This window comes from Perna viridis, chromosome 7 (assembly GCF_037379345.1).
Source record: "Perna viridis isolate PV_CMFRI_1.1 ecotype Kerala chromosome 7, ASM3737934v1, whole genome shotgun sequence".
NCBI classification, from domain to species: domain Eukaryota; kingdom Metazoa; phylum Mollusca; class Bivalvia; order Mytilida; family Mytilidae; genus Perna; species Perna viridis.
Window position 1 is genome coordinate 16,436,465 of NC_142451.1, and position 14,879 is coordinate 16,451,343.

At 31.8% G+C, this 14,879-nt stretch overlaps 1 protein-coding gene across 3 annotated transcripts in view; it reads left to right on the plus strand.

Annotated features, from left to right (window-relative positions):
- LOC148611551 (unconventional myosin-Ia-like) overlaps positions 1-14,879 on the plus strand; it is an 80,753-nt gene that overhangs the window by 21,574 nt on the left and 44,300 nt on the right. For 2 of the 3 annotated variants that reach the window (XM_088592212.1, XM_088592213.1), the window contains exons 1-2: positions 10,700-11,131; positions 11,673-11,779. In XM_088592212.1, coding sequence (XP_088448338.1) covers positions 11,065-11,131; positions 11,673-11,779 — 174 coding nt within the window. In that variant the 5' untranslated portion in view covers positions 10,700-11,064. Of the gene's footprint in view, positions 1-2,006; positions 2,102-5,010; positions 5,116-6,712; positions 6,760-8,956; positions 9,021-10,637; positions 10,652-10,699; positions 11,132-11,672; positions 11,780-14,879 lie in introns of those variants that run through there. The other variant, XM_088592214.1, reaches the window with a different exon arrangement.

Genomic DNA, 14,879 nt, shown 5'->3' on the forward strand with positions numbered 1-14,879 from the left:
AAAAGGAATTAAATACAAATAAAATGTGAATAAAACCTAAAAATATTAAAGATTATGAGCCCAAATTTTGGGCTTTATGGCCCTCGTCAGGGCAAAAAGTATTGAGGAGAAAACTCCTTAAAATTATAACAGCCTTGTTTCCTGCTACCTGCAAGAAAAAAAAATTGATAGGTAAGTAGGTAGGGATATTGCTTTTACTTCCAAAAGTATTTTTTGTATGAGTTAATTTTGGAGACAATCTAGACTTAAAATGTTGGCCTTTAAATGTTATAGAAAAAATGGTAGGTAGGGTAGCAGGAAACAGACATATAAATTTTTCCATACAATGTGTAAGGCCATTTAAATTTTTTGTTAAAATTATTATCCTCCAATGCTTTAGAAAAACGTTAACCAAATGTAATTTTTAAGCAACATACAAATGTCTCAAGTTACAGAGTCATCAAAATGAATAAGAAGCAGATTTTTATTACATATTTAGTTGCATTATAACTTGAAATTAAAAAAAAAAAACACTGTTGAACTGGAACTACACAACAAAATTTACAAAGGAACTATAAAACAGTGGAGTTACAATTCTCCTATTTCTTGTCCCATTTTGTTCTCATATATAGAAAGCCACAGAGTTGATTGATACTATTTTTAGAAAAAAGGAAATAAGAAGTTTTTGAATTTACAAATTTACTTTGTGTGGCCTGCATATGTAATATAGCAACACAGCAGTACTGCCTTTTTATGGTTGTTTTGTTTGTATCGAATTTTATTTGACTCCATTGTACTGTACTGAATACAAAACAATTAACAATACACATTTGTTTCTGGTTGGGTATTATGTAATAGTTTCTTGTCATTTGAAGGGTAATATTAGACCATTATATGGGTACCAAATTCTTAAAGTATTAGTCTTTATGAAAATCAGACAGGACCCACCAAAACCCACTCTCACTTTTATTTCTACTTCAAGATAAGAGATTCAGTTTACATAACTGCTCTTTAAAAGCTTTTCATTTTGTTGTTGCACTTTCAAGATGAAAATTATCTTGATTGTGTATGAAATTGATACTATACAAGAGTTATCGTTCTTGATTTAATTTGGAATGGTTGATTTAGTGGTGGGCAAATGTAGGGCTTTCTAAGAAATACAGATCTGAATATTGAAAAGACAATTGTTGCATAAATATATAGCATATGTAGACTGAAAACATTGCTTGGTTTGGTGATTTTTCTACACCATGAATTTACCTCCACCATAGGCTGTGTTCGAATTTTTTATGGATTGGTTGTTCCTTCACTGCTGTGTATATATATCTTAACAGCAGGATGTTTGCTGCTTCTAAGCTCACCTGTAGATAAGAAGTAACAAATTCTCTAAAAGGTATATATTATTCATGATTTTACCATCTAGCTGAAGAGATTCCTAAACTCTAAATGTCATTTTGACTAGTCTGGTGCATGTAGTGACTAGTCTGGTACATGTAGAAGAGTGGATTTTGTCTATGGTTGCTGCTGAGTTCTCTTGACCTCTATGTCTGTCATTTTCAAAACCTAGGAGACTGTGGGTCAAATTTATCAGACCGCTGCCTATCCTGTCTTGAAACACAAACCAAGGTGTCTAACATATGGGCAAGTTGGTTGACATAACCAGTATTTATGATGAAAACAGTTCTAGCATTGTTATAAGTAACTCCAATATTTATCCATTGTTTTAAATGCCTTATATTGTTTGTCTCAGATAAAAAGTAAGGTTGATTATAAATTTAAAAAAAAAATGAAAATCAGTGAAGTAGCTCCGTTCCCCCTTTTCTAAATTTTTGGATCCTCTACTGTAATATTAGTTATGATCTTCTTGACAGAAGGTATTATGTATTATTAGCCTCTCATCATTTATCTTTTTTGAGCTTGCATTGATACTACCGATAAATTTGGTCTCCTCCATAAGATTATGATATGATGATGTAGGATCCGTTGATGTATTCTATAGTTAATTAGTACTGAGATTTTGTTTGAAGATATGCCATAACAGATGAAGCCTACAGGTCTATGAGAGACAGAAACTTGGACCAATGTATCATTATAAGTGGAGAGAGTGGGGCTGGAAAAACAGGTATGTAAAATATCAATGGGGAAAGTTAACTAGCAAAACAGGCTGATGAACGTTAGTGGGGAAAATAGGTACTGTTAGGTATAATACCAAATCAGTGAAAGAAGAGAGCCAGCAAAACTGGAAGGGAAAGTGGACTGGCAAAACTTGTAGGCAAATCTGAAAGGAAAGTTGGGGTGGTTAAAACAGTATGGGTGAAGTAAGGCTGGTGAAATGAGTAGGTAAAACATCAGTGAGGAAAATGTGACTGGTAAAGTAGGAGGAAAAAATGTAAGTGGGAGAGGTTAGCAAAACTGGTATGTAAAAAAGTCAGTGGAGAAAATGGACTGGTAAAACTGGTGGTTAAAATGTCAGTTTAAAAATGGGACTGGCAGAATAAGCAGGTAAAATATCAGTGGGAGAAGGGCTGGCAAAGCCTGTGGGTTAAAGATCCATAGGGAAAATGTGATTGGCAACTAGGCATGTAAAATATAAGTGGGAGAAGAGCTGGCAAAGCCAGTAGGTTAAAGATCCGTGGGGAAAATGTGATTGGCAAACTAGGCAGGTAAAATATCAGTTGGGGAAAATACATGGAACATCGGTGCAGAAAGTTGGCTGTCAGAATTTAAGTAGAAAGTGGGGCTTGCAGAACAGGTAGATGAATTATCATTGGGAAAATTGGGCCGGCAAAATATGTAGGCAAATATTTGTAGAGAGAGTGGCACAAAGCTGTAACAAAATGATCATCAGTGGATGTCAGTTTATGCAGATAACTTAGGGAACTTCAGTGCCCCTGGTTAGATATCAGTATAATTCAGTAGGATTTAAGCCTACATACTTGGTCATATTGATTTGTTTCTTTTGTCTCTTGACTATTATGTGAGATTTTACTTCTGAAAAACATATGAGGACGTGAAGGTGAGGGCACTTGAATAATAGCAATTAATTCTAGATTTCATCGTTTTTTTGTGCAGAATTTTATACTCAATTGATATGTGACATTCATGTTTTCGTGATTTGTGTTTTGCCTAAAGCTGTGAAACACCATTGTCTGTAAGAAGTTATATACATACATAGAATGAATACAGTATTGTTAATTGCATGAAGTACGAACAGAAAGATGGAATTATTAGAGAGAAATAACACGACAGTTTTACATTTCACTTCATCATTATAAACATGTGATAGATACTGCTTCACTGTATAGAAAGATAAATTATACATTGTATTTATATGAGTAATATTTGTCATGTTGGCTTAATCAATAGGTATGATACATGTAATTACCTTAAAATCTAGTTAACCAGACTGTAGTATCATTGTTGCTTTCTAATTATCACTATTAATTAAAAGCTTGCCTATTGGTACAGTATCAGTTAAAATAAGGTTGAACTTGTTTACAGTAAAACCTATCTGAACCAAGCCCCTTTACGACTTGAGTTAATTTGAGTTTAGGAAGGTATTAGGTTTACATAAGTTTAAATGGCATTGCAACTAAAGAGATTGCAGATTTTGTGTGGTTTAGATAGATTTTTTAATCATTCACATTTCGCTTATGGTTTTGTTGAGTCCGATTTTACTGTTGATTCTAATCATTTCTTATATTTACAGTATATATTGGTATGATTGTGTGAATTACAAATGTTTCACATAGAAAAAAATATAAAATTATGATTTATGCTGCCTAAACCATTGTATGATAGGCAAAAAATTAAAAACTATATCGAAGTGAGAGTTGACAATGAGGTTTTCACTGTTTATGATTACCATTTAGGATGTAGACCTTCTGAAACTTCTTTTGATCTTAATTGGACAATATTTTACTTAAGTTGGGATACTTAATGCAACAAAAAAATGTGATCGGTCATCGATCACCGATCAGTTTCCGTTCAGTCATCGATCCGTCAAACCAATCCATTATACCGGTGATCGCATCACGTGACCACAGAGTGGTCACTGTATTTTATGGTTTTTGTTGTTTTCTTTGTCAATTTTACACTTATTTACATAGTGTAATAGATTTAAACATCAATTTATACTTTTATTTTACATTTCTTTTATTTCAAACACATCTTACGTCATTTTACATAACAAGACTGCGATCAGATCAGTCACTAGTTTTCAGTCTTCGATTCGTCATCAATCAATCAGTCAACGTTCATTGATCCGTCAAATCGTTGCGCGGATCGGTTCAAGGACTGTAGCTCATGAGTACCCTAAGGAATTTCTGTATTTTTTCAATAATAAAATGTTTGTTTTACTAGAATGAGTTGGGGTGGGAGTATGTATCATGTATTTAGTGTTTATCTACATTCATAAATGCCCTTCATTTCCCTTCCTTAGTATTTTTATCGTCCCCACTTGGCGTTAGTAGCAGAATTAAGTTGTCTTTTCGTGTGGTATTTAATTTTACGAAGTCTTCTCTGAAAGCACTGAGTGGAAACATATTGGTACTAAGTTTTTTTCAAAAGTATACTTTTAAAAACTGTTTTAATTATGCTGATTGAGTATAAGAACATGCCACTATCTTTTTTTTTCATTCAGAGACAACTCCTGCAGATCTTGGCTTTGAAACTCATAACAGAAAAAAATCTGTCAACAGAATGCTTAATTGTGTGACAATCTTTGATGGAAGTTTTGCTTCACCCTATTACTGAGGCTATCACCTGTTTTTCTGATTCTCATAAAGAATCTCAAATTTAGATTTTTCCTCAAATCCTTGAGTTTTTTTTTTATCAAATCTTTATTTTCAAGCAATTTGATTGGTAAAAGTTAGAAAAAAAGTCTCAGTTTGAGATTTTGTATGATACCCGGTCCAGCCCTTTGTCAAACCACCTAAACTGGAAACTGCCTTAAATTAATGAATCCTCTACAAAAAGGGTTAGGTTGTAACTAAGGTTCATAACAGTTTTACTAAGGTTATATATTTACAGAGGCCAGTAAAGTTATAATGCAGTATGTAGCTGAGGTATCAGGGAAAGGACAAGATATTGATAGAGTGAAGGAACAGTTATTACAGTCTAACCCAGTCTTAGAGGGTAAGGTCATATCTTCACAAAAGAGTCAGGCAGGTAGTGATACATATAAGAACTTTTATTGCTAGAATGCATTCAATACTCCTAGAAAACAGTCTTCGTATAATAATAATCCTGAGATGAGATGGTGAAATGGAAAAAATTTCAATTGATTGATTGAATAATTTTTCACCTTTCTGAATCTGCACAGTAGTTAAATACTGCTCAGTTCATATGATATTGAACATATGATAATCATAAGATTTTCATTTGTAAATATTAGTTTGCTAACATATGATTATCATTTATAAATTGAAACACAAGTTACTGTAAAAGTATAATTGTTTGTGGGGTACCAATTTCTTTGTGGTTTTCGTGGGTTTGATGAACCACGAAATTTGGTTTCCAATGAACATGAAGATTTCCATTCGTTAGTATGATAGAATTGTCATATCTATGAATTCTAGAATCAACAGATTGATCATTTTTCACTAAAACTATGAAAGTTGGTACCACAAATAATATTACTTTCACAGTAACATATAAGGTTATGATTCAGGGGGTGCCTAAGTTGGTATTCTGCTTATGAAACATCAAAGTCTTAAATTCTTTGTATAGTAAGATACTGTATCAATTCAAAGTCCACCTCGGCCGTCTTTTTCTTGGTCTGTTCATTGTAGAATATTCAAACTATACTTTAAGATTTCAAGATTTTATTTGAAACTCAGGCACATTACAGTGCAACATAAGCATGTTATACAATACTAATCAAATATATAAAGACAATACAATATACATAGAATTACAATTAATGAATTCAAAAACATGGGGATAGTGAGTTGACAGGTTTAAAATAATGTACATATTTGTTCAACAAAAGATGCTAAATTAATAAGAAGTTTGTTATGACAATATTTTAATAAACCAATAATTTTGGTTTCACTGGGATTGTTGATATAATATCGAGGAATGTGCTTCAACCGTTTTTCAAGTATATCAGGGTACTGATGTAAGAGATATTTATGATTTCTACTGTGCCCCTTTTGAACAAACATCTGCTATAGAATAAAAAAAAAGATAATTAATTGATAATTAGGTGTTACCAAATTATGGTCACTATTGTATTGAACCCAACCAAATTTAACTAGGGCCACTCGTCTCCTTTGATCATATGGTTATTCTGTCTTCACAATAATTATAAGATTATGTTGGTAAATGTTTTAGTGCTATGGAATAAGCAAGCAGTTAGAGACATATAGTTATAGTCAAGTGTAGCAATTCTGATTTAGTTTTTTCTGTGTAAGAAAGAATAAAAAAAATTTCTACAAATTAGTCTTTCTTTATGGAAAACATGTGAAATATAGTGTTCATGGTTATAATGAATAGATACTAAATCAAGTTGATATTCTGAAATCTGACAAAAAAGTATCTGCTAAAAATTAAGTGCTAAGATGAATTTACATTTACTAGTATATAGATAGATTTTCATCAACACTATTATTCTTTTGTTGGCAATAAAATTAATTCCAATGGATGCTTATGTGTCATATGTGTCAAACTGTATGTGATACATACATTGAATTTTATAACCACCTGATTTGAAAAGTTTATCTAATTTCAGCCTTTGGTAATGCCAAAACAAACAGAAATGACAACTCATCAAGATTTGTAAGTATTAATTGATACACCTGTATGTAAATTTCACTATTTTATTAACATCTGATGAAATAACAAAATATAATTTTCTATGAAAGAAACAATTTTTGTATTATTCATGTGGGCAAGTTTAGAATGATGCATTGCAAATTTCTTGAGAAAAAAAAAGTTAATATCTGCCAGCTAGTGAATTACAATATATGATGAGGTGATGAAAATGTGAATCAGTTATTCTCAGACAAATCCTGTATTTGCATGGGAATCACTGAGACACTTACCTTATATTCAATTTTTAGGTGACCCTTGACAATAATAGGACTTGATAACACAGAACTACCACCCAACTTATTTAATTTTCTTTAAATGTCTCTCTCTTTTTTTAAGTTAAGACATGTACTTTGTACCTGCAGTTATCTCTCTTTCCATGTATTCTGGAAGTTTAAATTACACGATTTATTTTAAAGAGCTCAAATATTCCTATCCTGTTGAAAAGTATTTACTCAGTATGAAGTAGATATAAAAGCTAGATGCTCAGGATTTATTCTTTTCAAGTATTTAATAAGCTTACAATATTGAATCTTTAAGTACCAAACCATATAAAATTCAGTCACAACCAATGGTGTAGGTGATTAATGGTGCTGAAAAATCCACCCAACTCCGATGCTCTCTGGGTCTATATATATGTCATATTTTTCTATAGTTCTGATCTGTAATTTGGAGTAAATCATCTCTCACTTCAATAATCCAAATCAGATAAAATCTGAGAAGTGCAACAACACAATAAAAAACTTTAACTTGTGTTTTTCTTTTGGTCTGTAACTATTTCTAAATAAGAAATAAAAGTGATTTTTATAGCATTTTGACATGTAAAATCATCTATCTGATCTTTATAAAGACCACTACTTCAAACCTTACTATTATATTGCATATTATTCTATGAGTAATCTCATATATGTGACGTAAAATTTCTCACTAAGAGACTAAGAATTTTTTTTTTTTTTTTTTTATCTGTGTGAGATTTTATTATCTGAATCACAGGAATGTTGAGACGGAACATATAGTCTTTCCGAAAAAATTGGCAATCAAATAAAGAGTTAGTAAATAATAATAATTTCTTACCAAAGTGTGTTTGAAAATTCTGTTATAACTATTTTTTCAAGGAGCATTATTGGTTATTGTTTACCCATCCTGTGACTTATATTTTACATCTGGTCATCATATAAATGTGTTCTGTCAAATGCTTGTCATTTCAATTCAAAACATTGAATCAGAAAACAAACTGAGTAAGAAAATAATTCAACAACACAGTTTTTCTCATGTAAAGTTGGGAAATCTCAGACTTCCTTGGGTATGATATATAGATTCTCCTTCAATCTCGAGCGATTACAGGAATTTTCCAACACCCTGAATTCTCCCAACATCAACTACGTCATCAAGGACCTACCCTCCAGTCATCAAGTCATTACGTCATCGATATCACTTCCAATATGATTAGTTGATATACTACCAACTAATTTTTTTAAAATATGAATAACATTCGTAAATCAACAAGTATTTAATTGATCAACAATATGAATAACAACTCTAAACATGGGAAGCGTGATAAGCATTGGAGTCTATAAGCGATATTTTAATTTCTTGGGATGTGCCGGGAAATTACAAATTTTTAATCACTGTGAATGAAGCCAATGAATGGGAGAAATAATAGTTCTCTAACTAGTCAGAGACTTGTTTGAGAACAATCTTACCCTCAGGTGTCTGAGATATCTTGCACTCACACATGTGTTAGATTCTTAATGTATCTACAACTCCTGTTCAGATAAAATTATTTAGCAATATAATGTATAAATGCTGACAAACTTATTAGACTAGAAATAGAAGATAATTGATACATTAAAAATTGTATAGCTATAGGCAAAAATAAAAGCATAGTTGACATCAGATTCATATACCTGCAATATCTGAATGCCATAAACACAGAATCGATGGACTCAACTCATAAACATATTGTATAAGTTACAAAAAAACACATAAATCTGCATGCTGGATTATAAAAACATTTAGTTGCCTCATGTTCTAGAACTAGAAAAAAAACCTAAAAAAAAACGTTCTCCTTACTAATTGATGGCATGCCAAGTGTTTATATTTTGTTATTTAGTGAGTAATGATTTTTTTGTAATTTTTGATTTATTTTGTTGCTATTTTTCAGGGGAAATATATGGATATTGAGTTTGATTACAAGGGGGACCCTTTAGGAGGTGTCATAACAAATTGTAAGTAACATATTTAACACATGATGTAGTGCTTTCATAAATTGACTACTGGTATGTTCATAATGTTGTGGAAACATGCAGTGTTCTAGGATTTTTCAGAAATTGAGGTTTCCTCGGGAAAAATCCATATAAAATCAACTTTCCCACAGTCAGTGACTGCTCTCCTAACAAAAGAAATCCTTACAGCATATAAAGTTTTCAACTTGCCACGGGAAAGTGTAACTAAGTACCTAACTTTCCCTGACCAAAATTTCACTTGCCCCGGGTAACGGGAAATAGGAATTCTAGAACACTGAACATGGTAAAGTACATTATAAAACACATGGTAAAATACTTCAGCTTTTTATTCATTTTATTAATTTAAATTCAGTAGTTGTGTCAAGTATGCCACTATAAGACTAGTCTTATTTCATTGGAACCTCTTTAGAGGTTGACTTTACTTGTAAAGACAGCTCGATGTGGTATAAATTATGGAGAGTAAACCAAAACAGCACTTCTTCAGCTATCATTTTCAGTAAATTTTTTTAATGTCTTTAATAGAGGTACTGAAGTGGTTCTTTTTCAACTTGGTGGTGTTGATTGTTTATAATTTAAATTTTAAACAGTAACCATTAGTAGCATTACTCATCATTCTTTAACATAGTATTTGGGTTTATAATCATTGATAAAGCATTTGCTGTAATTTTTTTTTCCTGATGAGTCAGAAAGGTCTTTTAAATATGATGTATGAGTTTTATTTAATATTGAACCTAATGGAAGTGTCTGACAAGTCATCACAGCCTCCAAATAAAAAAAAATCTTTCTGTGATGTTTGCATTTTATGAACTCAAGGTCAGTTAAGTATTTTTTTTTACCTTATAAATATTATTGGTATTTAGAATCAGGGATAATACCACCAATTTATTATATAGATCTATAGCAGTGATTTACTGAATGTTCCCAGTGTAATTTTTTTCAATAATTCACTATGAAATAAATTAGGTAATTTCACTCTCACGCTTTCTCCTGCCAAATTGTCACAACACAAATATTGATGTGCCTTCACAAAATTTTAAATTAATGTTGAAAATGACAATGAATAATGGAGGAAATCTATATAATAAATAGGATAATCAATTGGTTATCGTGAGTAACCCAAATATGATCACTCGTGTCAAGAACACATTAAGATTTAACTCTAGTGTGGGACAAGTTCTGTACACTTGATAAATCTAGGTGTTCTGCGGCACTTGTGATCATATTTTGGTTATTCACTCTTTCAAATTAATTATCCAATTATTATTGTCATTCACCATACTGCTGGAAATTGTTTAGCAAAGATCTTTTGTGTGCATTTTAGAATTTTAAAGACGAAACTTGATTCTTTTATTACATTTTCTCTAATATAAATTCAGTATACACTTGTACACTGGCTAAAGATCAGCCTCGTCTGGTTCTAACATTAACACATACAAGACATTTCCACTGTTTGTTTGTGCAATATAAAGGCTTTATTTATATGATCAACTTGGTTTATATAAATGAAAGTTGAAGACAAGGCATAAGACTCCACTGACAAAAAAAAAGTTCTGACTTTATTTTTGTGGAATATTTTCATGATTTTTTTTATCTTTTCAGATCTTTTGGAAAAGGTTAGTAAACAATGAAAAAGATTAGCATGGGGAAAAGATATCTACAGATTAACCTGCCTTAATGACCACATGTATTCAGCAATATACTTAGCATATTATTTGCATTTAAGGAAATCAATCTTTTGGAAAATTATTTGAATTATAAGTATATTACATGAAAGGGAAATACAGATTAAATGGATATCAACTGGCTGATGTAATGGTATTGGATACTTTCTATGAATTAGATGAATATTGGAGCTGATTTCATGTTCCAACTTTCAGGCCAAAAAAAAAAAAAAAAAGAAAGAAAAGAAAGAAGAATTTGATTTTGAATGTAGGTTATGACCTATTTCTTTAATGCATTTTATGGTGATACACGTCTAATTGATAGTTTGATATTTGTCGCTATATAGTCCAGGGTAGCATTCCAGATGAAAGGAGAGAGAAATTTCCATGTTTTTTACCAACTGTTGAGAGGAGCTGATAAAGATTTACTAGGTAACTTGTTTTAGAGGTGACATGATATATGTACTGTAAAATAGAATTACAGACAGGATAATTTGCTGCTTCAAGAAAAATCTGACTTTTTGTTATGGTTTATTATGATTTTGTAAGATAAAGGTTAATTTTATATAGAATACACTATGCAACAGTCTTAAAGCACTTGCTTTTAAACATTCAGTATGGATAAATTGATCTATAATTTTCTTCTATGTTATTTAGAATAAAGCACTGGTAATGAACAAGTACTAGAACTCAAATTTGTGATTCTAACACTGTTAGAATACTTTTGTTTCCAGGGACATCAGTTAATAGATCCTGGAATATGTTGATTTGACAACTCCATCACACAAATGAAGGAGAAATTTTCATTTTATTGGGAACCAAATTTTATACTTTTGCAAATCCACAAAAGCCATGAAAATTTTATACCCAAGAAACAATAATACTTGTATAGTATTAGAAATCATCCCATGTTATTAGTGAATAAAGAATGTCATAAAGTCACTTTTGACTTATTGATATCATAATATTGTAGATGCCTTAAAGTTGTCAGAGGACCCTGAATCCTACACCTTTCTGAAACAGAGTGGATGTATAGATGTTGATACCGTAGATGACCAGAATAACTTTAGCCTGATCAAGGTTAGTTTTAAATTAGTTATGATGTGAAAGAGTTTAATTTGTCTGTGACATATTTAAGTTAGATCTGTTGACAACTATTATCTCAATAAGTGGAGATTGGTTAATAGAGAAAGGGCATTAACCTCCCCAAAGCTATACTCGGCGTCACATAAATAACATACTGTTAAAATTTGAATAAAAATATTTTCTACGACTTTATTGACACCTACCGTCGTTTAAATTGTCTTAAATGACTTGCTCATTCGTTTAGCCAAACGGCTTCTCCCTAAACATTGAATCGTTAAATTCCGGTCAGATTTTAATTCTAGGTGCCAATATTTACATTGTAAAAAGTCGGCCATGTTTACAGTGATCAGGTTGCTAGGAGATGTTTACGTTTAAATGGTTTGTCCAAAAACCGAAGAACCCAGAATGCACTTCGGCGTTATTTCGGATATCTCGGATTTATTTTACGCAAACAACGTACAATACCGAGAAGTTGATCAAGCAGACGATTGTCACCGGAGTTCGACGGGAATTTACGAACTTTGTTTGTAAACAAATCGTCCCGTAAAAACCAACATGGCGGATATTAGTATGGGATTTTCCCGTAAGGATTTGTTACGCATGATTTAAGCTAATAAGCGACTTGTTTTTGAGAAGCTGTTTGGCTAAACGAATGAGCAAGTCATTTAAGACAATTTAAACGACGGTTGGTGTCAATAAAGTCGTAGAAAATATTTTTATTCAAATTTTAACAGTATGTTATTTATGTGACGCCGAGTATAGTGACATCTTGGAATTATGGTATAACTGATAATGGTCATCAGCCTGTTTTGTCCACTTTTGATGGTTATGGGTAGGGTGTTAGTAAGAGTTGTGATTAACAGTGTGATGCCTGTGACATCTACAAAGATGAGAAATAGTAAGCATGTGTTTCACTTAATGAGATAGGGAAATCCCCTGTTTGAATAAAATAAATTCATTAATATAAAGATTAAGTCAAGAAAAAAAAAGAGACTATTTTATTACGTGTGGAAACAATCATTTACTTAACTAAATAAATCAGTTACACAAGATGTTACTTAATTTTAGAATTTTTTGGTTATGAAAATTAGTTTGAAAAACTAATTATTGAAAGAACTTCCATCATAATGAAAGTGGTCACTGTTACTCTGTTACTGTTACTCATTTAATCTAGCCCATAGCAATGATAGCATATGTAAGGGGTACTTTTTATCAAAGTGTCCGTTATACCTGCTCCAAAGGAGAGGGGTACAATGTTTGACCCTTGCCTATGTTTCTACCTGTAACATTTTTTTCAGCAACTACCCATCACAAAGGCTTGAAATTTTAACACGTTGTTCTTGTAGGTGTGCCATATTGTAGGACACATTTTCGGGAAAATTTGACTACAACTGAGTACTTGGTTCATTTTCCTTATTTTGTGCTCGAAAAAAATGTAAAATTTCAATTATATAGTATTTTCCCACAAAAAATAGTAATTTTAACTGAAAGCCTCCCAAAAATCAAACTATTAGTGAAAGATTTTTAATTTTGTCATAAATTTGGTGGGTCTCCCCACTATTGTCGGAGGGTTAATAGGTATGTTTAAATAATTCACACAAGACAGTGAAATTAGTGGAGAATCTCCAACATGAATTGTTCCAAAGGTTACAGTGATGATCTGTACAAATCAATTTACTAACATCGATGATGTCACTGTGGCCTGTTCAAATGAGTTCAGTGAAATGATAGGCCTTTTTTTTTTATCCAGAGGAAGTCATACATGTACTTCTGAAATTGAATTTATGGTGAAAGAAAATCTGATAGGATATCAAGACTTTATTCTAACTATAATGAAAATTTAACAAATAGCAACTTTTGCATGACATAAAATATCACTTTTAATGTTATCAAATTTGATCATTTACATGTTTTTATCAGTGTATGTATATATCTTTGGAACAAACACATAATACAAATATTCAATACTACGTGCAGCAACTAGCACATCTAAATCAATACTGTTTGGAAGCTTATCAATCAGGTAAGTGACCAAGAATGTAGGCATATAGAAGAGGAAAAATGAGATGGCAAGAATCAAACAACACATGATGCCCTTTGTAACTCTTTCCTGGTCATGGGATACATTCTGTCGTCCACATATTGTTCTTTGATTGATAGGGCTGTTGATAGATTTTTCTACCAAGGATTGTCTATTTGACTGAGTTTTTTTTGGGCTACTATCATTGAGACTTGACTTTGAATGATACTTGGAGTTTGGATTTCTGATTTCATTTGGTAGATTTCCTGAGTCTGGTTCACTTGGCCGTATTATTTTTATGATTGGATAGTTAGTATTCATATTCCTATTTTTAGCACTGTCAGATTTTGTTAAGAATAAGTCCTCTGTTTGAGTTGTAGAGTCTACATATATTATACTTTCCTTTATTTTGGATGTTCTTACAAATTGTGGCAGTTGCACTGGACACTTTTCACAGTCAGTTGATTCCATTTCAATACTTTCTATTGAGCTATTAAGCATGTTATGTGTAATCAATTTAATCCTTGTTTTTGGACAGGGATCATGATCTTGGTTTGCATCTGAGAAACTACTGTCAGTTGATAAACTAAAAGCACTTTTCTGTAACTGTGACTCTGACATGTTAGTAAGTTTTCTGTTTCGGAGACTTTGAAATTTTTTAGTTTCAAGTAATTTTTTTTGCTTATCTTCTGTAAGATCACTCTGAGCTCGAAGCCTGAATTCATCCTCATTGACTTGGAGATGTCTTGTTTGAATATCTCCAGTATTGCTCCTTATTCGCATTTCAGGAAGTGCTAGTTGGTTACTGTGATCAGACTTTGACATGGACGAAACAACCCTCATGTTACCATCTTCTTGCTCTGGCTGTTCCAGAATATTTGCAAGACCTTCATCTAGAAAACTATCAATACTACGAGCATTGTACTTATAAGAGGATGCTGTGCTGACTGTGTCTATTTTGCATATGTCTAGTGTACTAGGTTCTGAAAGGACAGAGTTCATAGAAAATCTTCCTATACTGTCAATAGAAAGTTGCTTTTTTAACATTTTCTTGCTACCTTTCTTTTTCTTTCT